Below are 22,270 nucleotides of genomic sequence, written 5' to 3'. Positions count from 1 at the left end.
TTTGTATTTTTAGTAGAGACAGGGTTTCACTGTGTTAGCCAGGATGGCCTCGATCTCCTGACCTCGTGATTTGCCTGCCTCAGCCTCCCAAAGTGCTGGGATTACGGGCATGAGCCACCGCGCCAAGCCAGCAATACATTTCTGTTGTTTAGAAGCCACACGGTTTACGGTAGTGTGAATTGTTACAGCTGCCTGAGTAGGCTATGAGGGTCCACCGTGTCTCACTTCCTAAACTGACTTTGGTTTCACCTTATTTGATGTCCTTGGGAGTGCTAGAAAAGTGCATATCCCAAGGGCAAAGATTTGCAGCCTGCCTTTCCCTGGTCTGTAGTCTTTCTCTCTTGCTACAAAGAGGCCCCAGAGGGCCAAGAAGAAGAGGGAAAGAAGGAATGAGTCAGTCATCCAAGAAGTCTTTATTTTCCCACTTGGTTACTGTTCTGGAGCTTGTACCCTCTGAGCTCTGAGATGGGGTTGGGAGGGCAGTGCCAGGGAGGGCCTGTGGGGCTGTGCAGTTGCTTCTCTCTGGGCTGGCTCTGAACCCAGGGCAGGACCAGGCACTTGAGAGCCCCCCACCGAGCCTCATTGGCATGGACAGTCGTTCCTCTCACAGGGCTCAGGGGAGGTGGAGGTGTGGGCAAGTCCATCCCCAAGGCTGTAAGGAAGGAGCAGCTCCTCCATAAGGCCAAGCAGAAGCATTGGGGAAATCATCCTCAGTTTTAGCACTGCATGTTCTTCAGGAGAGAAGTCCTGAGTGAGGAGGCCCAGCTGTTCTCCAGATCCAGCTCCTCTGGGGTTTCCACAGAGAACTGATATCAAGGCAGCTGTCAGGGGCGGCGTGCCCGGTGATGCAGCATCTTACCTTCATCCCCATCTCAGAATGGGCAGCCAGTCTCAGATTCAAGGAGGACGAATCCTGAGGTGTGGCATTCAGTCCTGAGATAGACCTGAGGTCACCTGGAAATTGGGTTGATGCTGTGATGGATAAGGGGCCCTCATTCTCTCGGATAGACAGTGAGAAGTCCTGGTTCAGCTGAGCCTCCATGTCTGCATGGATGGTTATGACCCTGATCGTTTTTGGAAACAGCCAAGCTCTCTAGGTGTACTCAGCAAATGCAAGGTATAGAGGGTCATGGCGGGGTTGGTTATCTAAAATCAGACTGAGCACTTTGCCTCCTCTTCTCCCCTTGCCTCTTTCTTTTGTCTTCCTGCATACCCAGGGTATTATTTGAGCTATGGAAGCAAAACAGAGACTGCCCAGCCTCCCTAAGAGTAGTTGGTGGGAGTGGCCAGCAACCATGGAGGCTGGAGCAGCCCCTCTTTGCCTCTGAGTAGTCCCCACATGTTCCCTCTTCCAGAGACTTCAACTGCCAGGCCTGGTCACCTCTGTAGCCTACTCTTAGGACACATGGGTGGAGGCAAGGGTAACCAGAGTCCTTGTTCTTTCTTTTGATTGGGGTTGTCCAGCCCTTCCGATGTGTGGTCAGGGAGCAGAGTCACTGCTAGGATGTTAAGACTTGGAGATCAGGACCATACTTTTCCCCATTCTTGCATCTGGCCTGTGCTTGGGCAGGACCTCAGGTGAAGGATGATCTTGGAATCACCCTTTTGTCGGTCCCAGGAAGGAGTGGCTGGAGTGGCTTCTAGAAACTTCTCTCATTACTTTTCCCTCATGGCAGCTAAGCACTTAATGTTCATGTTATAGAAGAGGAAACTGAAGCTCACAAAGAGTGTCTCAGAGAAGACCAGGACACCTGGGCTTCTTTCTTTGTCTGTCATAAATGCTAGCTCCTGTCTTTAAGTTCAGAGAGACATTGGAGGTTCCCCTTACTGTCCATCTGGGGCCAACAGAGGAAGCAGAGGAGTGGCCAGTGTTGAAGACCTGGAATCTGGCCCCTTGTCCTTACTGATGCTGCTTCCTGTGACTGTAAGCACCACTAAGGAGGCACTCCTTCCCCACACCCACCCAAGGGGTACCCCCAGATCACTCGGCCCACTTTCCCCAGACCCACCTTCCCAGGCTTGAGGGAGGTGGGCACCTGGGCCGCTGGAGGGTAGCAGGGGTCAGGGGCTGGGTTCCTCAGGCAGCTGGCCTGCATACAGGGCCAAAGTGTGGTGCAGGAACTGGTACTGCTCTGCCGTCTGGATCATCCCCCCTCTGCAAGGAGAAACACACAGACTATGAGTGAAGGAGGGTCAGGGTGCTGGCTGAATGGCTCCGGTCAAACATCCTTGTGGTCCTACTGGGAAAGTCTTGACTTTCTCAAAGAACATGCCAACTCCTTTGCCTATATTCATCTTTTCTTTTTTTTCTTTTTTTTTTTTTTTTTTTTTGTGAGACGGAGTCTCACTCTGATACCCAGGCTAGAGAGCAGTGGTATGATCTCGGCTCACTGCAACCTCTGCCTCCTGGGTTCAAGTGATTCTCCTGCCTCAATCTCCTGAGTAGCTAGGACTACAGGTGCCTGCCACCATGCCCAGCTAATTTTTGTGTTTTTAGTAGAAACGGGGTTTCACCATGTTGCCCAGGGTGGTCTTGAACTCCTGACCTCAAGTGATTGGCCCGTCTTGGCCTCCCAAAGTGCTAGGATTACATGAGCCACCATGCCCCACCACCTATATTCATCTTTTCTACTTGCTACTCCTCCTTGCTGCCCCTCAGATCTGCTGTGAGAGAAGTCCTCTGCCCCTTACGCGTCCTGAGGGGTGATGCCCCATGTTGACACTTGGTCTTCCTTGATTCACTGAGCTCCTGGGACAAAACCAGATCTCTGAAGCCTTGGGTCGGGCCAGGAATACTCCTGAGCCTCAAGTTTCCTTCTTTCTAATAATCTTAAATGTAAAAATAATGATTCCATACATTTGTATAGTAGTTTCCATTTCCAAAACACTTTCATATAAGTTAACTCATTTCTTACAACAGTTTTCTGGGGGAAGGAGCCATTATCTCTGTCTAGATAAAGAAGAAGTGGGCCGGGCACGGTGGCTCACGCCTGTAATCCCAGCACTTTGGGAGGCCGAGGCGGGTAGATCACGAGGTCAGGAGATCAAGACCATCCTGGCTAACGCGGTGAAACCCCGTCTCTACTAAAAATACAAAACATTAGCCGGGCATGGTAGCGGGCACCTGTAGTCCCAGCTACTTGGGAGGCTGAGGCAGGAGAATGGCGTGAACCTGGGAGGCGGAGCTTGCAGTGAGCCGAGATTGCGCCACTGCACTCCAGCCTGGGCGACAGAGCGAGACTCCGTCTCAAAAAAAAAAAAAAAAAAAGAAGAAGAAGAAGATGGGGCTGGGCACAGTGGCTTAAGCCTGTAATCCCAGCACTTTTCGAAGCCAAGTGGGCATTATTGAGCCCAGGAGTTCAAGACTAGTCTGGGCAACATAGTGAGACCCCCATCTCTATTATTAAAAAAAGAAGAAAGAAAGAAAAAAAAGAAATGGGGGCTCAAAGAAATCTAGTGACATCTCAGTGAGACAGATGTCAGAATCTGAACACTGGCTCTGCCTCCACCCAGTGAGCTTCTTTGCACTACTTGTTGCTGCCTCATATCATGTTTAAGTCTAGGCCTCCAAGCCAACATTCCAGATAGATATTCTTTTTTTTCTCTGTCCCAGGCTGGATCATGGCACAATCCGACACTGCAACTCCCCCGGTTCATTCTTCTGCCTCACCTTCGATGCCACCACGCCTGGCTAATTTTTTTGTATTTTTAGTAGAGACGGGGTTTCACCGTGGTCTCGATCTCCTGACCTCGTGATCCATCCGCCTTGGCCTCCCAAAGTGCTGGGATTACAAGCGTGAGCCACCGCGCCCGGCCAGATATTCTTTTTTTTTTTTTGAGTCAGAGTCTCGCTCTGTCACCTAGGCTGGAGTGCAATGGCACAATCTCGGCTCACTGCAACCTCCACCTCCTGGGTTCAAGCAATTGTCCTGCCTCAGTCTCCTGAGTAGCTGGGATTACAGGGGCCCACACCAGGCCTGGCTAATTTTTGTATTTTTTAGTAGAGACAGGGTTTCACCATGTTGGCCAGGCTGGTCTCGAACTCCTGGGCTCAGGTGATCCACCCACCTCAGCCTCCCAAAGTGCTGGGATTACAGGTATGAGCCACTGCGCCTGGCCATCCAGATAGATATATTTTCCTGGTTGTTAGTTGCAAAATAAACAGCTCTAAGCAGAAAGGGTTTCTTCCTTTCTTTCAGGAGTGCTTGATGGTGATGGGCCTAGCAGAGCTCTGGGGCCCAGAGGCACTGATGCCACCCGTTAACATTATTGGCCTTGTTTACACCCACAGACCCACCTGTCTAGCCGCAGTTGGCACACAATACCCAGAATGTCCACTTCCCCTCGGGCCTTCAGCTGTTGACAGCCAATTCGTGTGGCGATGAAGCAGCCTGTCCGGCCAATCCCTGCACTGGAGATAACCAGGGAGGGGACAGGGAGGTCATGGGAGACCAGGGAATATGAGAGCCAGGCCCCAAACTATGGAGAAAGAAATGGGACCTGCAGGTGCTATATTTTGGGGATAGGGCTCTCGAGATGGGGGCAGGTAGCAGTACTCTGCATTCCTGTCCCCTTGGGGACCCTGCTGGAGACAGGTTTAACTGGCATGGGAGGAGTTTACATTTCTTACCAGCTTCACTGTAAGCCTGTGGCAGGCCACCTTTTGGTCCCTGTGGACATTTTGACGATCTCCATTCTGCTGAGAGTCTACAGCGGTTTCCAACGGACAGTTTCCCACTTGTGGGTGTGCTGACCCTCGAGACCTCCTTATCTAACCTTGACTTCCTCTCAGCTCAGACTCATCTTCCACGCAGCCCACGCCCGGCCCCTCTGTTTCCCACCTCGGCGCCCTCCCACAGTCTTCTCTCCGCTCTGTTCTGCCTGCTCCGTCATGCCCTCTCTTTATTTCAAAACCACCTAGGCCTCCCCTTCCTCTTGCGTGAGCCCCTAATGACCTCCCTGCACAAGTCCCAGTGCTACCTGTGGGTGGGCTGGGAGGCCCTTGTGTCATGCCTTTGCCTCTGTGCTCTGTTTTATTTAGGATATGCACTCCCAAATGGTCTCTTTCTTTAGTCTTGTCCCCTACGACACCCCCTCACTCTAGCCCAATCCATTTTTCACTCTATAGCCAAAGTGTTCTTTTAAAATGGCAAATCCAAGTGTCTTAGCCAGTCCTACAAGTCCCCTCATCATCTGACCTTCACTGGCCTTCCAAACCCATCTCTCATCATTACCCCACACATAACCTCTGGGCCTAACCTGTAACCCTGTTCCCAGCAGTGTATCCATTTTCACATTTCTTCTCTGGGCCTTAGCATATGCTCTTCCACCTGCCTGGAACGTGTTCCCTTCCCTCTCTTCACTTGGCTAATTCACCTTTCAGGTCTTAGTTTGGCTTAGATGGCCTTTCTCTTGGAAAACATTCTCTGGTCAAAGTCTGGCTTAGGAAACTTGGTTCTATGGTCCCCATAATATCCCCATCACAGCTCTCATCACATTGTGTGGTATTTAATTTTTTTTGAGACAGAGTTTTGCTCTTGTTGCCCAACCTGGAATGCAATGGTGCGACCTCGGCTCACCACAACCTCCACCTCCCGGGTTCAAGCAATTCTACTGCCTCAGCCTCCTGAGTAACTGGGATTACAGGCATGCGCCACCATGTGTGGCTAATTTTGTATCTTTAGTAGAGACAGGGTTTCTCCATGTTGGTCAGGCTGGTCTTGAACTCCCGACCTCAGGTGATCCTCCTACCTCAGCCTCCCAAAGTGCTGAGATTATAAGCATGAGCCACTGCACCCAGCTGAATCTGCCTTCTTTCTCACCAGCCTATAAACCTGTCTGGGAAGAAACCAAACTGCTTGGTTCATAGCTGTCTCCTTAGCATCTAACACTGTGCCTGACAATAATAGGTTTTCCTTTTTTGAGATGGAGTCTCGCTCTGTCGCCCAGGCTGGAGTGCAGTGGTGTGATCTCAGCTCACTGCAACCTCTGCCTCCAGGGTTCGAGCAATTCTCTTGCCTCAGCCTTCCAAGTAGCTGGGATTACAAGTGTGTGCTGCCACACCTGGCTAATTTTTGTATTTTTTAGTAGAGACAGGTTTTCACCATGTTGGCCAGGCTCGTCTCAAACTCCTGACCTCAAGTGATCTGCCCATCTCAGCCTCCCAAAGTGCTGGGATTATAGGTGTGAACCATCGCGCCCGGCCAGTAATAGGATTTTCAATACATATTTGTTGAATGAGTAAATGAGTTCCCCAACAGCTGGAGTCCTGTTTATGTCCTCCTGCAGCTGACTGGGACCTTCCTGATGTTCTGTCCCCTCTGTGGCTGGGGCCTGTGTGTCCAGCCCAGATGTCTGGGTTCTTCATGAAGGAGGTGAAAAGAACAGAGCCCTTGCTAAATGGCCTTGCGAGTCATGTCTGAGTAAGGACTAGGCTTGTCTGATGCTTTTCTGCTCAGACCCTTCCCCAGGAGAGACCCAGGGGGCAGGGGAGGGGAGCGCAGTCCACAAGCTGCAGTGAAGGGAGGGCCACGCACCTGCAGTGGACTATGATAGGCCCGGGGCGGGCGGCTGTCTCCGGGCTCTCCTCCACCTCTGCCACTAGGCGCAGCAGGGGCCCAGCTGATTCTGGTGTCTGGTGGTCGGGCCAGGCCGAGAAGAGGATGTGCTTTACTGACCGGCACTCTTCCTGGTACTGGGTTGGAGACAAGGCATGAGAACCAAGGTCAGGGTGGAGGGCACTGTCTACCTTCTTCTCTGGTGCCTGAGGAGGGCAAGGGCTGGAATTACCCTGTGGGGGGGTCATCTACTCGAAGCAAGCTAGGTTGCAATTTTCGTGCTCATCGTTCTCCACCGCTTCCCCCTTCAAAATCCGGGGAAGGAGCATTGTCCTGGGAGAGGGGAGAGACCCAAATTCAAGTCCTAACTCTGCTTCCCGTAAGCACATGACTTTGGGCAAGTCCCTTGATCTCATTTTCTTCACCTAGAAAATGGGGACAGTGATATCTTACTGGTTTACTTGCCAGGATATTTGGAGGAGAATGAGTTGATAGAGGAATGCTTTCAAAAATATAAAACACCATAAAATAATAGAAGGAATTTTAAAAGCCCTTGTGTACATGTTATTCCACATCTCTTTTTTTTTTGTTTTATTTTGTTTGGTTTTTTTTGAGACAGACAGTCTTACTCCATCACCTAGGCTGGAGTGCAGTGGCACAATCTCGGCTCACTGCAACCACTGCCTCCTGGGTTCAAGTGATTCTCCTGTTTTAGCCTCCCAAGTAGCTGTAATTTTTAGTAGAGACAAGGTTTCACAATGTTGGCCAGGCTGGTCTGGAACTCCTGACCTCAAGTGATCCGCCTGCCTCAGCCTCCAAAGTGCTGGGATTACAGGCGTGAGCCGCCACACCTGGCCTTCCACATCTCCTTTAACCTCCTCTCCTTCCGTTGGCCCGGCTCCTGGATCCTGCCTGTCCTCGCCTGACCATTTACACAGATGGGTAGATACTTCCTGGTAGTCCTATTTGGCTTGTTGGCTCTGCCCTATTAGACTAGAGGCTGAGGACAGTGCTCAAGTTTCTCTTTCTTCTATAGATGTGGGTTTAAGGTGGTTTAGATGAGCAAACCCTTGGCTCCTAGTGAAGAGCCAGCCTGAGTTCCAGAGATGCTGTGGGCAGTCCAACTTCCCGTTGGGCCTGGCTCCGGGGGGTGGTACCTGGATGGTGAGCTGCCGCACAGTGTATTCTGGGCACTCTTTCATGTCCTGGATGCGGATCTGGAAGGGTCCATAGGTTTCCTCTTCTGTGGGCCAGTAGTGGACACATTTCTAGGAGGGAGGGAGCTGGGAGTCAGAAGAGGGTCAGCTGGAGCAGGTGACAGGGCAGCAGAGAGGGGCTGGTATCTCCTCCCCATCCTCCACCCCTACTGGATGGGAGGTCAGCAACAGGGAGCCCGGCTCTTCTGAGCTTGATACCTGCAAGCAGAGTGCTCACTCTATCCCATATTTTGGCCATAGACAGCCTCCCAGGGCTATATCTCAGGGAACTTTCTGAGAGGTATGAGCTGGGGCTGGCTCCCAGGGAAACCTCTGGTCCTGAGCTGCCTTGTGTGTGGGGTGGGGATGGGGCAGGTATAGCACTTTCTGGGTTCATCATGAACTGTGGCTCTGCCTCCTACCTCCTTGCCCTCTCGGAGCTGAGTGAGCATGACAATGAGGGATACTTCCTCTTGCCATACCATCTCCCAGAAGTCCGACACAGTGTTGGGCATGGGGCCCTGGGTGGCAATGTAGACTTTCTCCTTCCCGTCATAGCCCTGGAAGGTGGAAGCAGAGGGGAAGGGTGGGGAGCAGTGAGAGCAGAGCTCTGGGGAGATCCTGGATGCCTCACATGCTGGGATCAGCCTGAAGCTGTGAACCACACATGTAGACACACACATGCACGAACACGCACACTCAGAAGCCACACGATGGAAAGGATATGGGTTCTGGAATGAGGATCAGATCCCTGTTCTGCTGTTTCCTGGCTGTACCATTATAAGCCAGTTACCCAGCCTCCATAAGCCTCAGTTGTATCATCTGTAGATTGGGCATAATAATATCTATCTTGTAGGAATATAGAGTGGATTAAATTCAGTAAGATATATTGAGAGTCTAGCAGATAGCAAGTGCTCTATAAATGTTTATTCCCTTCCTCCCCTGCTGCTTTCTTCTAGCACAAAATACCTAAACAGTGTCTAATGTTTGTTCAGTGACAGTTTCACATTTACATGTTACTTTTCTATAAAAGTAGTAGCAAAATGTAGCACACTCTCCCTAACCTGATTTTCTCACCTTCAGGATCCTCAGCTTCCTGCTCCTCAAGATGATGGTGAAATCCAGACCGCAGTTGATCTGGTATTGGCCGGCAAATGTAAGATCATGTTTCCCCATGGCTTCCCTAGCTAAGAGCTTTTCGCCTCCCTGCGCCCCTGACTGATGTCTTACCCATATTGAGTCACTAGAGAGCGCTGCTTTTACATCTCCTCAGGTCCCACAGCAGGGAGAAGCTGGCGTGGAACACCCACCCTGCCTGGAGCTTCCTATAGCTTGACATCAATTAACCATCTTCACATAAGAGGGGCTATCTGAGGGGCAGTTAAGGTAAGTTGGCGGGAAGGTCCCATTAGTGCTGGCATCACTTATGCAGTTCTCAGGAGCTGTGAGCTCTTAAGCAGCTGGAGATTGGGTTCAACAATGCTAACTTCCTGCTAAGTTTAGAGGGCGGCATGGGAGGGCTGATAGTGGAGGTTAGGGAGACTCGATGGTCTCTCCAGATATTTTTCAACATCTGTTCTGTTTTTTAGGTTGGTGTCTTGGGGCATGTTCAGTACCAGCCCAGCTTGGTAGGGCTATGACAGCAGTGAGCTGGAGGAGGGAGGGCAGGAAATGCAGGCATCTGATCCACCAGCCACGGCTGGAAGATATTCTCAGACATCCGAGAATTCCCCCATTCCCCGCCCACCACTGCAGCCAGGCCACTCACTCGGATGTAGTTGGCATTGATGTAATCTCCGTCCTCCTGGCTCTGTGCCCGGCCTAGACAGACACGGCTCTGGGGGTCTAGGAAATAAAAATCAGCAGAGGTCAGAGGTCAGAAGGTGACCAACTAACACAGACTCCAGCAGGGTCAGAAAGAGGAGAATTCCTGTGCTCATTACAGTCAAAGCACCTTGTGTATAGCAGGTGGCCTTATACCCACTGAAGTTGTTGTTTTTGTTGTTGTTTTTAGAGATGGGGTCTCATTCTGTTGCCTAGGCTGGAGTGCAGTGGTGTGATCACAGCTCACTGTAACCTCTAACTCCTGGGCTCAAGTGATACTTTTGTCTCAGCCTTCCACATAGCTGGGACTATGGGTACATGCCACCACACCTGGCTTGCTTGCTTGCTTGCTTTATTTATTTACTTATTTATTTATGTTTTTTGTAGATACAGGGTTTCACTTTGTTGCCCAAGCTGGTCTTGAATTTCTGGCATCAAGCAATTCTCCCACCTCAACCTCCCAAACTGCTGAGATTACATATGTGAGCCACCACGTCTGGCCCCTATTGAAGTATTTTATACGCAGACAGTAGGAAGCTATATAATGTTTTTGAGCAGGAGAGTGACATGATCAAAACAATAGTTTGGGAAGATTAACTGAGTAGTGCTGTATAGGATGGACTAGAGAAGAAAGGGAATGGAACAGCAGAGACCAAATGGGAAGATACAATATTAGATATAATATTCTAATAGATATAGTATTCTATCCTTGAGATCAGTACAGGTTTAGAATAAGATTTATGCCAATAGGAATGGAAAAGGAGACGTAGAGGAAGAAGAATTTGTTTTCTAATGGTGAATATGGGATTCAGATGAGCAGCTTGCCCGATATCACATAGGTGTGAAGTGGGACTAGGACTCAGATTCCACTCAGCCATGAGGCATTTGGCCTCTGCCTCTAAGGGGGAAGGATTTCTCTAAATGAAACCCAAACATGGATGAAGTAGCTGGCTTGTGAGGAAAGGAGAAGAGACTCTCTCTCTGCTCATGCCAGCCTGGTCATGGACAGAAGGTACCCTGGGGACCAGAGGAATCTCAGGCAAAGGAATTTTTCCCTTTTCTGGTAGAGGCAGGGATGATTAGAATTAGGCCAAGAACAAGGGCTACTCCTCCCCCTGGCCTGGAATAGCGCTAATAGCCCCTTGATCCGCCCATGCAGGCAGAGGACACTCCAGGAGGGTTAGCAGGAGACAGGGCCCATGTGCTCACTGAGCTAAAACCTCAAGCTGGGAGTAGCTTCCCTGTAGGGAGAGCAGGGGAGGGAGGGAGAGGCTCCGGGGCCTCATGTCTGCCTCTGAAAAATAGAAGGTGCTTGTCCTGGGTCTGTCAGCTTGCAGGGTCACCCCCTTCTGGCACAGTGTCCTCCATCCCCCCGCCACTGCTCTCTTGCTGGCCGTTGCCCTGTCTCCATCTGACTTTCTCAAAGCCATCTCTCTGGGAGCACTCCTGGTGGTGCTTCCTCCACTGCAAGCCTTGGCTGGGCATTTCCCGTGCGAGAGGAAGACAAGGAAAAGGGCTTGGTGCAAGTAGCTAAGTTGAATATCTTAGGTAAGCTATTCGACTTCTCTGTGCCTTAGTTTCCTCACTTGTAAAATGGTCATCATAATATCACAGTACCAACTTCATGGGATTGTTGTGAGAAATGAGTGAATATAAAGGATTGAGGCCAGACGCGGTGGCTCAGGCCTGTAATCCTAGCACTTTGGGAGGCCGAAGTGGGCGGATCACCTGAGGTCGGGAGTTCAAGACCAGCCTGACCAACATGGAGAAACCCTACCTCTACTAAAAATACACAGCTACTCGGGAGGCTGAGGCAGGAGAATCACTTGAATCTGGGAGGCGGAGGTTGCAGTGAGCCCAAGTTGGTCAATAGAAAAGCAGCCTGGGTAACAAAAACAAAAACAAAATCTTCTTTAAAAAAAAAAAAAAAAAAGGATTGAGAGCAGGGCGTGGCCCAGGGTACGTATCTGCAAACATTATTATTGCTGCTGTTGTGATTCTTGCTCCTTCTTTCCCCTTTCTCTGCTGAGAGAAGATGTGCCAAGCAAAGTTGTCCTTCCCTGGCTGAAACTGTATACTTTGTCCTCTGAAGTTCTCTAGCCCCAGGGACTGTACCCAACTCCCTTCACCCCAGCTACAGCTCTTACTTGGCAAGATGGTCTTGTATCGGTCCTTGGAGGCGTGGCCAGGGATGTCCAGGTCTTCGGGGCTGACAAAGTTTGAAGGGATCTTCTGGCAGGGGGAGGAAATGGGTGAGCAGCTGACTCCTAGCCTCCTTTTCTCTCCTTCTACCTTTTTCTAGAACAGCTGGACTCTGACCATTCCTTCTTGACATTAGTATGTAGGCCTAGACGGGGTGGGGGCAGAAGGGGAAGCCTGGGGGCAGCCCCTCCCTCAGCCCTGAAGTTCTCTTTCCTAAGGGGCCCAAAGAGGAGACTTGCCCAGGGTGCCTGTGAGGGAATGGTTCCAGCTGGCTGCCTCTGATACAGAGGGCAGAGCGATTCGGAGGGAACTCCAATTTCTTACCAAGAATTCTTCTTCCAGTTGCTTGGGGCTGGGTGGCTGACGCTGAAGGGCCCAGCGGGTAAGGGGGTGTCCAGCAGTGCGCAGAAAGTGTAGGGTGACCTCCCGGGGTGTGTTCACGGAGCAGATGGGTTCTACGGCCCCCAGGGACCGAACGTCCAGCATCAGAGCCACATTGGAGCCCCGCCTGCAGGCATAGCCCACCACTGCCTAGTGAGCACCCAATCATATTTGCTTTTCTTTTCTTTTTATCTTTTCTTTTAGAGATAGGGTCTCTCTCTGTTGCCCAGGCTGGAGTGTGATGGCACTATTATGGCTCACAGCAGCCTCAAACTCCTAGGCTGAAGCGATCCTCCCACCTCAGCCTCCAGAGTAACTGGGACCACAGGCACATGCTACCACATCTGGCTAATTTAAATTTTTTTTTTTTTTGGAGAGACAGGGTCTTGCTCTGTTGCTCAGGCTGGTTTTGAACTCCTGGGCTCAAGTGATCCTTCTGCCTTGGCTTCCCAAAGTGCTGGGATTATAGGCATGAGCCACTGTGCCTGACCATATTTGCTATTCTTACAAGTATTACTGTTATGTGGCACCTCTGAGGGGGCCGCTCTTTGTCTTTCCTTTAACCTGGAGGCCCAGTAAATTTAGGGTTTGGGCTCCTACTATATGCCCTCTTTTTTTTTTTTTTTTTTTTTTTTTTGAGAGAAGAGGTCTCACTATATTGCCTAGGCTGGTCTCTAATTCCTGGACTCAAGAGATCCTCTCACCTCAGCCTCCCAAAGTGCTGGGATTTTGGGCATGAGCTACCATGCCCGGCTCAGCCCTCTCCCTTTGTCAGCCAGAACAGGGCAGCCTTGATTGAACTCAACTGCTCCTTCCAGCTGCCTGCCTCTTCCCATTCCCAACCAGGCCCTGTGGCTCTGACATGCATCCAGCACCAAGAAGGCTGCTGGCCTTGCCTGGAATTTAGGGAGCAGGCTCATGGTTGATATGAAAGTTTGTGCTCCAGACATGCAAAAGACATGCAAATGAGCACGACTGGTTTCCTTTCCAAATTGGAGTCAACAACTGAGGGCCCTCTGGACCCTGCTGTCAGAGCTGGAGGGGCAGATGGAGGGAAGGGAGGAGTGGAATGGGGGCTCAGGGCTGGGAAGACCCCTCCCCCAGGGAAGATCTCACCTCTCCTGCAGCCGCACATGCTTCTTGGCTGGCGTTTTGGCAGGCGGAGGCTGGGTCATGGCTGCCCCCAAAGACAAGGTCAGCGGCTGTGCTCTGGAGCGCCCCCCATGGGCTTGGACCATGCTGGGGTGGGGTGCTGGGCCCAGGGGAGGCTCATTCAGCCATGAGGTCTGCCTGAAAGACAAGGCCCTCCGCTGCTGTTCTCTGGCCTGCTTGATTGGCCAGAAGGAGACTCCCACGCCAGGCCGGCTTTGCACTCTGTTTTCACTGGGGCGTCTTCTGTTCCCCAAGAGGTGGCCTCATTTTCACTAAGGGAAGGACAGGATCTATTTGGTGGGACCCAGGGCAGAAGGCAGTCTGGGGGTAAAGTAACGGCAAGATAAAGGGTAGAGATTATGGATGAAGATACGAAAGAATCCAGAAGGAGGAAAAGAGAGAGGGGAGCGAGGCCACACACCAGAGTACATAGGGCTCTGAGCGGGTCCAAGTGGGAGAAGGCAAGGGAGGAAACAGAAAACATGTGTTCTCTAGGACGGAAGGGAGAAAGCGTGCAGAAGCCATCTCTGAGCTAACCAGTGGGCATTCTCCTGAACAGGGAATGGAGGCCTCCAGCAGTGTTGGAGCTGGTTGGGCAGCCAGGCAGGCGGGCTCCTGGACCCCAGCAGGGTCCTCTCCTAACTGCTGCTGTTCCACTCCCAAGTCCATTTCTGCCTTCTGGGGTCTCTGTCCAGGGAGGTAGGCTGGAGGTGTTTCCTTCCTCCTCCTGCCCATCCCCCCGTCTCCCGCCTCTGTAACCGTCACAGGAAATGGCCTCACCAAGCCCTTGAGCGACAGCGCATGGTGAGGCGACAGCTGGGGGCAAGACAGGGGGCATGGAGGTGGTGGGACCATCTCCTCTTGGGGGCAGTCCCTATCTCCCAGAGCCAGGGTCACAGTGGGCGAGGTGGCAGGGGTGTTGAGTCACCAAGGCGGCAGGGACGGACGTGAGGGGACAGAGTGGGCCCGGCACAGGTGTGAGTGGTAGAGCAAGGGTCTCTGGCAGCAGAAAGGGTCCCTTCAGACTCTGCTCTCCTTGTAGCTCCCTGTGGCTTCCCCGCTCACCCCCGTCTTGGGGACATCAGGTCTGTGAGCACCCATTCCCCAGCCAGGCACTGTGGCACCCCACTCGCCCTCCCGCACTCCCTCCTGGAGATGCCCTCTTATATCCCCGGAGTTCACACCCCCCAGGGCCACAGGACTCCCAGTCCCCCCTTCAGATACTTACTGAAGCAGCTGTGGCCCCCAGGCTGCCTCTTGCCAGCTGTCTGTCTGTCTGTCGGTCTGTCTTTGAGGGCTGAGAAGGCTCCAGGAAGCCAGCTTCCTCCCTCCGCCCCTCCTTGCTACCACCCACGCACACCCCAGCTGCATTCTGCCCTCCTGTGCCTGCTGCCGCTGCCACCAGGGGTCGGGTGCCTCCCGCCTGTGCCCTTCTGGGGCCCAAGGCCCTGTTCCCTGGGAATGGGTGAGGGGCCAGGCCTTCTTGACCATCTTGCTTTCCCCAGCTTCCAGACCCTCTCCCCTCTTCTGTGTTTCTCCTCTGGGTCTTTGTCACATCGAGCCACTGCCTACTTGCTGGGCACAGCTCGCCTGACCCCCAGCTCTGTGCTGTCCCACAAAGAACCCAAGGCTCTCCTGCTCAACCTGACCTTGGCTGGAGGCTTATTTCTCCTTCTCTGCTTCTGCCCCACAGCCCTCTCCCTCAAAGCCCTTGCTGCTTCCAGCCTTGGGAATTCATGGCCAAGCACAGACCACATCTTCCCAGAGCAGATGTGGCACAGACTCGGGGTGGGGAAAAAGAGGAGGCAAGAATCCATGCTTCACAATGTGAAAGAATGGGCCAGGGCCAGGCCAAAAAGGTCGTCTTCATGCCTGTGCCACAGCCCAGCTCTCCACAGCCCATGGCCTGAGTGTAGGCCAGCCCAGCAGGAAGCAGATAGCAGAGTCCACTTGTGGGAGGGAGTCTGAGGGGCTTCCCCTGGGCCCCCAGCCCCCTGCAGGACTCCTCCCAGAACCCTGACATCTACTTAGAAGACTTACAGACCGTGGACAGTCTCTGGCCCTCACACCAGGGGACTCCCATGTCCTCTTCGCTGCTGGGGTGCCTGGATGCCTGGGACCTGAAGGGTGGCCCCCAAGTCCAAGACTCCTCTGCCCACTGCCCCTGCCTGACCTTGGCAGGCTCCTTGTGGGCCAGCAGCCCAGCCGGTTCATGCTCGCTGCACGCCTCCTTTTACCTTGTAACATTTCAAACGCCCTTCCCTTCCCGGCCCCCAACACGCGCAATCCACGTCCTCTTTCTTCCTCCCACTTTCCTGATTCAGCTGTCAAGCGGTGACAGCAAAAAAGAAATGAGGTACCCTAGGCACAGGGGGTAGGCACGCCGGAGGGGGTGGTCGGGAGGGGGCTGGCCTTCTGCTGGCCCCTTGGGGAGGAGGGTTGAGATGAAGAACAAGAACGGCCCTCAGAGGCTCAGAAGGCCTCCCAGCACCCGCCCTTGCTCTTGGCAGTGGGGACAGGGGCTGGCTCTTTTTTGAGCCCCTCCATGGCCAGCTGATCCTGGCGCCTCCTTCCCTGCAGCCTGCGTTCCTCTCCGGAGTGGGTGGGTTTCCCTGAGGAGGAGGCCAATTAGGGCTGGGAAAGGGGTTGGTTCCCGTGCTCAGGACAGACTGGGGGGAAGCAGGAACCTGGGAATCCCTAACATGCTTGCGGGCAGTGACCTGGAGACTGGCGTCTGCCTCACCCCCCACACCAGTCAGTCTTTCCACTGGTGGGTAGTGGGGGCCCTGGGGACACAGGAGGGGGCAGGTGGGGGTTGGAAAGAGGGCCCGGCTCTGAGCCTATGCTGATTGTTATCAAGAACAGGAAGCTAGGACACCACAGGGGTGGGAGGAGGAAGCGGCAAAGCCCTCCCCACACAGGTCGGCCTGGTCCCCCCAAGTTTCCAGGGTCTGAGCCCTGTTGGCTGTGAGCCCACCCCTTTCCCCCACAGACCGAGGCCTAGCAGTGGCTGGACAGTTGGAAGCTGAGTTTCACAGCAAGGAAGCTGGGAGCCAGGAGATGGGGAAGATAGTTGGGGTTGGGGTGGGGGTAGTGGCTGAGCATTAGGCAAGACCTCTCAAGGATCCCCTGTTCCCTCTGGGTGGGTGTGGGGTAGAGAGGACAGTCACTCCTTGGCTCCTGCCCACTCCTTCTTCCCCTGTGCTTAGGGATGCCTGGACATCCATGGAGGCGTGTGGCCAGAGCTCATGAGGGCTGAGGATGCCAACTGCAACCTCAGATGGCACAAGACATGCGTCATTGCCCTGCACCACCCCCTCCCCAGCCTGGCCTGGTGACTTGGGACGCCCCTCTCTGCCCTCTCTGGAGTGGACTCTGTCCCATCCGGGCTGCTGAAAGCCTCCTTGGCGTGACTCCCTCTCCCCTCCAGAACCTTCCCACCCCTGGGGCCAAAAGGTCCCAGCAGCTCTCAAACTTCCATCACTCGAATTGATTCGTGTTCCTGGGTTGAGATTTAGGTTCTAGCCACCCTCGACTCCAGAGAAAGTATAGTAATAGTTGGAAATCAGAAAGATCTGTGCGTAATGAGTCTAAACGTAGCTTATTAACTGTGTGACCTTGGGCAAATTGCTGAGTCTCAGTCTCCTCAGCTTCCTCCCTCTACTGGGGGATGATCATAGCACCTCCCTTGTCAGCCCATGGCATGCTTTGCTCACGGAGGAGAGGTTGGGAGTCAGCAGCCAGAGGACCGAGGAGCTGGGAGGAGCTAGCTGGGGAAGTGGGCCTGGGAGCAGCACAGGGTGAGGAGGTCATGTCTGCCGGGTCTCACCTCTCTCCAGCCTCCCTCTTCCTCCTCACTGCTGACTTTCTCCCCGAACCCGGGCTGCCAGGGCACTTCCAGCCGAGCACTGAGGAAGTTCAGGAAGGAGTCACTCCCAGGGGTCTCCCAGCATCCTGGGTGGGACAGAGTCCACTCCAGGGAGGACAAAGAGGGGTGTCCCAAGCCACGAGGCCAGGCTGGGGAGGGACTGGTGCAGGGCATGACGCATCTTGAGAGTCAGCCTTGTCCCATCTGAGGCTGTGGTGGGTGCCCTCAGCCCTCCCAAGCTCTGGCCACACACGTCCTGACTCTCTTGTCTTCCCCTCTAGTGATTCCCAGTTCCAGGGCTGTGAGCCACAGCTCCCTGCCCCAAGTGTCAGAAGCCCCCCCCCACTCCCCAGCCCAGGCCTGGGGAAAGGCGGCCATTACATCTGGAATTCCCAGAAGTCTTTGCTCCTTGCCATCCCCTAGGGAGTAGAGAGCTCCTTGCTGGGGAGCAGTTGGCCCCCAGAGGCAAAGGCTGCAACCTTCTAACAATCCAAGGGGAGGATCCTGGGGAAAGAGTCATCTGCTTTGGGCCAGGACTGCTGGGTCCTGCACGCTCCACCTGCTCTGCCCCCTTCCTAGCTGCCCTCCTCGGCTCCTCTCTGGAGAAGCACTAGGATCTTGGGTGGCTGCTCCTCCATCCTTCCCACCCCCAAAATCCTAGGCCAGCCTGAGCTGGCTTGTTCTGCCCCAACTTTACAGGCCCTGGCTTGTTCCTGTTTGTGTCGGGGAGACAGAAACACCGAGAACTGGATCTGGGAAGCCTCATCTCAGAGGAAGCAGGGAGACAGCAGGGGAGACACGGTGAGTGGGGCAGGGAAGTGCTGTTAGGGGCATGGGATGAGTCCAGGCTGACCAGAGTGACAACTGCACCCCGTCTCAAAGCTTCACCCCTGTGCCGGGCCAGCTAGGACCTCCTGCTACCTTTTGGATGAAGGGGAACATCCCATACCCTTTACCCCTGGCTGAGAGGACCAGTAATCCAGCCCTGCTCGGCACTGGAATGCCAGAGCCAGCCTGCCAGGAGGTCCAGGAAAGTGCCTGGTTCTTTGCCTGATGCTGGAACCCAGGACCCTGGCAGGAAGGTTTTAGGGTAGAAGAGTCCCTCCCTCTCTCCCAAGCCCAGAGCCAGACAAATGGACATCTATTCTACAATGTGGCCTTTTCTTCCCAGGGGCTCCCGTCTCCCTCCTGCTCTGTGTTGTCCCTGGACACCCACTCATACATCCATCCAGACAGGTGTCTACACCCTCATGGCCCACGTTTGCACAAATGCACGTGCACAGTATCAATCCACACATGACCAGCCCCTCTCCTGCTCTCCCATGGCCTGGTCAGGGGGACCTAGGCCTTCCTCCACTCCCTGGCCACCTTCCCCGTAGTATAGGCAGCAGGGGGAGTGGGCGGCTTGGCTGTCCTGAGCCACCCTGCCCCTCTGCTGCCGGGTGATTATCTTCCTCCAGTGTGGGGACTGCCCAAGGCCTGGCTTCAGGCTGTGGGAGAGCAGGGAGGGGCCGGAAGAGCACTGCCTGGGACAGCTGTAGGCCAGGCCAGTTCACATTTGGAAGCCAGCACTCCCGGACCTGCCCCTTGCTCTCTCCTCTGCCTCCTGGCTGGTTCTCTCCAGAAGGAATCAGTAAGGTGCCCTGAGACCTCAGGGTAGCGGGGCGGGGGGGAACCCCAGGGGTTCTCTAGGGAGAGGATGTGGGTTTGTCTGTGGGGGTGGTTGCTGGGGAGGAGATACAGCCCTTGTGGTACCTTTTTTTTTTGCTGAATGGAGATGTTTGGGCTGGGGAGGCAGCTGCTTATTTATTTTATTTTATTTTTTTTGAGACAGAGTCTCATTCTGTCACCAGGCTGGAGTGCAGTGGTGCCATCTCGGCTAACTGCAACCTCCAACTCCCTGGTTCTAGTGATTCTCCTGCCTCAGCCTCCCGAGTAGCTGGGATTACAGGCACGTGCTACCACGCCCCACTAATTTTTTGTATTTTTATTAGAGACGAGGTTTCACCATTTTGGCCAGGATGGTCTTGATCTCCTGACCTCGTGATCCACCCACCTCAGCCTCCCAAAGTGCTGGGATTACAGGCATGAGCCACCACGCCCAGCTTATTTATCAGAACCTCTAGGGGCCTTGTCTCCCAGTCCCCTAGGCTGCGCTGGGGCTGGCAGCTGTGCATCTTAGGGGCAGGTGCCTCCTCAAGGCTCCGTCCAAAGGACTAGCTATGGAGTCTGTGCTGGGCTCCGCAGGCCTATTTTTTGTGGGGACTCTTGAGCAGGTTCTGACACACTCTGCCTTTACCTAGACCTGTGTCCTGTGTGTCTCTTCTCCTTAGATTCTGAATTAGGGCGCCTCCACCCTGCCTCTCCCCTTTTTGGTTGCTGATCAAGGCTACCAGAAAGAACAGAGTGAGATGTCCCCAGGTGAGGTGGGATGAGGGTGGGATGAGAAGGTATGATGTTTCCGCCACCTCTTGGCCAGACTGGGACCTCTTCCCTTTCACATCAGTTTCCCTGGTTGCAACCTTCCCCCGCCCCCCGCCCCCGCCTTTCAAAAGAGCACATATGCGCAGGCGCACACACAGCCTGGAAAATCTCCTGAGTCTGCAGTGCTGAGTTTCCAGGCCCCCATCCAGGGGCCGGGTGGGCGGCTCTGAGCTTTGGGGCTGGGTGGAGCAGGGGAGGGGCAAGCAGCCCCTGGCTGTGGCCTGAGCAGGGAGCTGAGCTGAGCTGGACTCAGAGGCAGGCTTGTCCTCCCTGCTGGGGCAGGCCCAGGGGAATCCAGCTACCACAGAGGCTGCGTTGGTGTTCAGACTTCTATACCTGTGTGTTTTCCACACATCCCCTCTCCCCACTTCCTGAGTTTGTTCTGAGTCCTGGGCTTCACTCCCAGGGCCCAAAGCCTTTTCTTCCGTTCTCCCTCCTCATCCTCAGCTGTCTGTGGGTGGGAGCACCTGGGTGAGCAGCTCGGGGTGACTCGCGGGCTCTAGTCAGGAGTAAAGCAAAGCCCCAAGTTCATTATCTTTGAGGCCAGGCCTCAGGCAGGCTTGCCTGGGTTCCAGCAGTGCCCAAAGCCAGGCGGGGGTTGGGAGGGGGCAGGGGAACCAGGATGGACGCTGCTGATCTGGGGAGAGGAAGTGGGGGAAGGCAAGCAAAAGTCCCAGGTACTTGAATTTCTCCTCAGAGGATTCCCAGCTGAGAGGACCCCAATTTGGGAGGTTTGGAGCAGGGTCCGCCATCTCTGTTCTATGAAGTCCGAAGTCCCAGGTTCAAGCCTAGCTTTTCTGTTCACACACTTGGGCTCTTCTCTCTGGTTATCAGCTTCCTCATCTGGCAGTGATGAGGTGGGACCAGAGGAGGCCCAAGGGCCAGCTGGGCTCTAGATCTACAATTGCTGTGACTCAGGAGCCAAAGGATGTGCTTCTGTCCACAAGAGCATGGTACCACATGGATATACAAAAGGAGACACACACTTAGTTGGCCATCCACCTAGGACACAGGAACACACATCCACATGGTGTCACCAAGACCACACGCACCCCCACAGGAACACTATCTACCTCGCACTCGATGATGGAGTCAGCAGACACTGTGCCCCTCCTCCAGAGCCAAGGAGTGGGACAGCCAGCTGCAAATGTGTCCATTTGCAGAGCCACCTCTCCTCTTGGTCTTCCCCAAGAGCACAGGACACTTTTCTCCCTGGAGAGCTGAGGGCCGGGAGTGGGCTACAGGTAGGGGAGGCATTAAGGAAGGAGACCACTACTACTCCTGCTGCCCTCCCTCCTCCCCCCACCTTGCCTAGTTCACAAGACAGGAGGAAAGAGAGAAAGCAAAAAGTTGGAAAGAAACTTACCAAAAAGTTGGTAAGATAAATAGCCAGACAACCTTAGCACCACCACCTGGCCCTAGGAGTTAAAAAAGTAATAATAATATCAACCCCTGACCTAAACTACTTGTGTTATCTGTAAATTCCAGACGTTGTATGAAAATGTTCTAATACTGTTGCCCTAGTCATTCCCACGTTGCCAAATTATCGCTTCTCGGAGCCTTGATTGTAAGCCTTTAAAAAGGCCAAGATTTCTTTTTTCAGGAGTTGGTTCTTAAGTTTTTTTTTTTTTTTTTTTTTTTTGAGAGGTTTGGCTCTGTCGCCCAGTGTGGATCATGGCACGACTCGGCTCACTTCACGCCATTCTCCTGCCTCAGCCTCTCCGACTAGCTGGGACTACAGGCACCCACCACTATGCCCGGCTAATTTTTTGTGTTTTTAGTAGAGACGGGGTTTCACTGTGATCTCGATCTCCTGACCTCGTGATCCGCCCGCCTCAGCCTCCCAAAGTGCTGGGATTACAAGCGTGAGCCACCGCGCCCGGCCAGCTCTTAAGATCTTAAGACGCAAGTCGGCTGACACTCCCGGCTGAATAAACCTCTTCCTTCTTTTTTTTTTTTTTTTTTTGAGGCGGAGTCTCACTCTGTCATCCAGGATGGAGTGCGGTGGCACGATCTCGGCTTACTGCAAGCTCCACCTCCTGGGTTCATGCCATTCTCCTGCCTCAGCCTCCCTAGTAGCTGGGATTACAGGTGCCTGCCACCATGCCTGGCTAATTTTTGTATTTTTAGTAGAGACGGGATTTCACCATGATAGCCAGGATGGTCTCGATCTCCCGACCTTGTGACCCGCCCGCCTCGGGCTCCCAAAGTGCTGGGATTACAGGTGTGAGCCACCGTGCCTGGCCTCTTCCTTCTTTAATCTGGTGTCTGAGGAGTTTTGTCTGCGGCTCGTCCTGCTACAGCATCAGGAACAGGTGGGCTTGTCTGCAGCCTGAGAGTCACAATCCCCTTCCACCTTCTGGGCCTGGAGCCAGTCTCCGCCTCTCTCCCTTCAAGAGCCTTGCCAAGGCTGGAGAGATGTGGGGGTCAGGCTCTGGGGCTAAGAGGCAGCCCCTTGCTTTTACTGCCTGCTGCCTGCTTGTGCTTGAAACTCTGCCCTTCCCACCCATGCCTGCCCTCCTTGCCTGCCAGCCAGCAAGGCAAGGGGGGCCAGGGGACTGGCTCCTCCCCTTGCTGCCTCCTAAATTTACTCTGCAGCTATCAGG

The 22,270-nt window shown here is 53.8% G+C and overlaps 1 protein-coding gene across 4 annotated transcripts; it reads right to left on the bottom strand.

Moving 5' to 3' along the window:
• Positions 1-426: 426 nt before the first annotated feature.
• PTPN7 (protein tyrosine phosphatase non-receptor type 7) lies at positions 427-14,979 on the bottom strand. 4 transcript variants are annotated; one of them, XR_004244997.2, is made up of 11 exons: positions 14,541-14,979; positions 13,277-13,450; positions 12,104-12,287; positions 11,725-11,809; positions 9,522-9,598; positions 8,176-8,313; positions 7,715-7,825; positions 6,537-6,694; positions 4,298-4,411; positions 2,010-2,155; positions 427-954 (listed from the first exon to the last, which is right to left on the bottom strand). XR_004244997.2 is itself a non-coding variant. In XM_032136450.2 (10 exons), exons 1-10 carry the CDS (start codon positions 14,801-14,803, stop codon positions 2,062-2,064), a joined length of 1,398 nt encoding a protein of 465 aa, XP_031992341.1. In that variant the 5' UTR covers positions 14,804-14,979; the 3' UTR covers positions 427-2,061. The 4 variants fall into 4 exon arrangements, 3 of the variants coding, with proteins under 3 accessions (XP_031992341.1, XP_058286821.1, XP_058286822.1); XM_032136450.2 differs by having other exon boundaries at positions 427-2,155; XM_058430838.1 differs by having other exon boundaries at positions 427-2,155; positions 11,725-11,806.
• Between the last annotated feature and the right edge of the window lie 7,291 nt (positions 14,980-22,270).

This window comes from Hylobates moloch, unplaced genomic scaffold (assembly GCF_009828535.3).
Source record: "Hylobates moloch isolate HMO894 unplaced genomic scaffold, HMol_V3 SCAFFOLD_18, whole genome shotgun sequence".
NCBI classification, from domain to species: domain Eukaryota; kingdom Metazoa; phylum Chordata; class Mammalia; order Primates; family Hylobatidae; genus Hylobates; species Hylobates moloch.
This window is presented reverse-complemented; position numbering and strand designations above follow the sequence as displayed.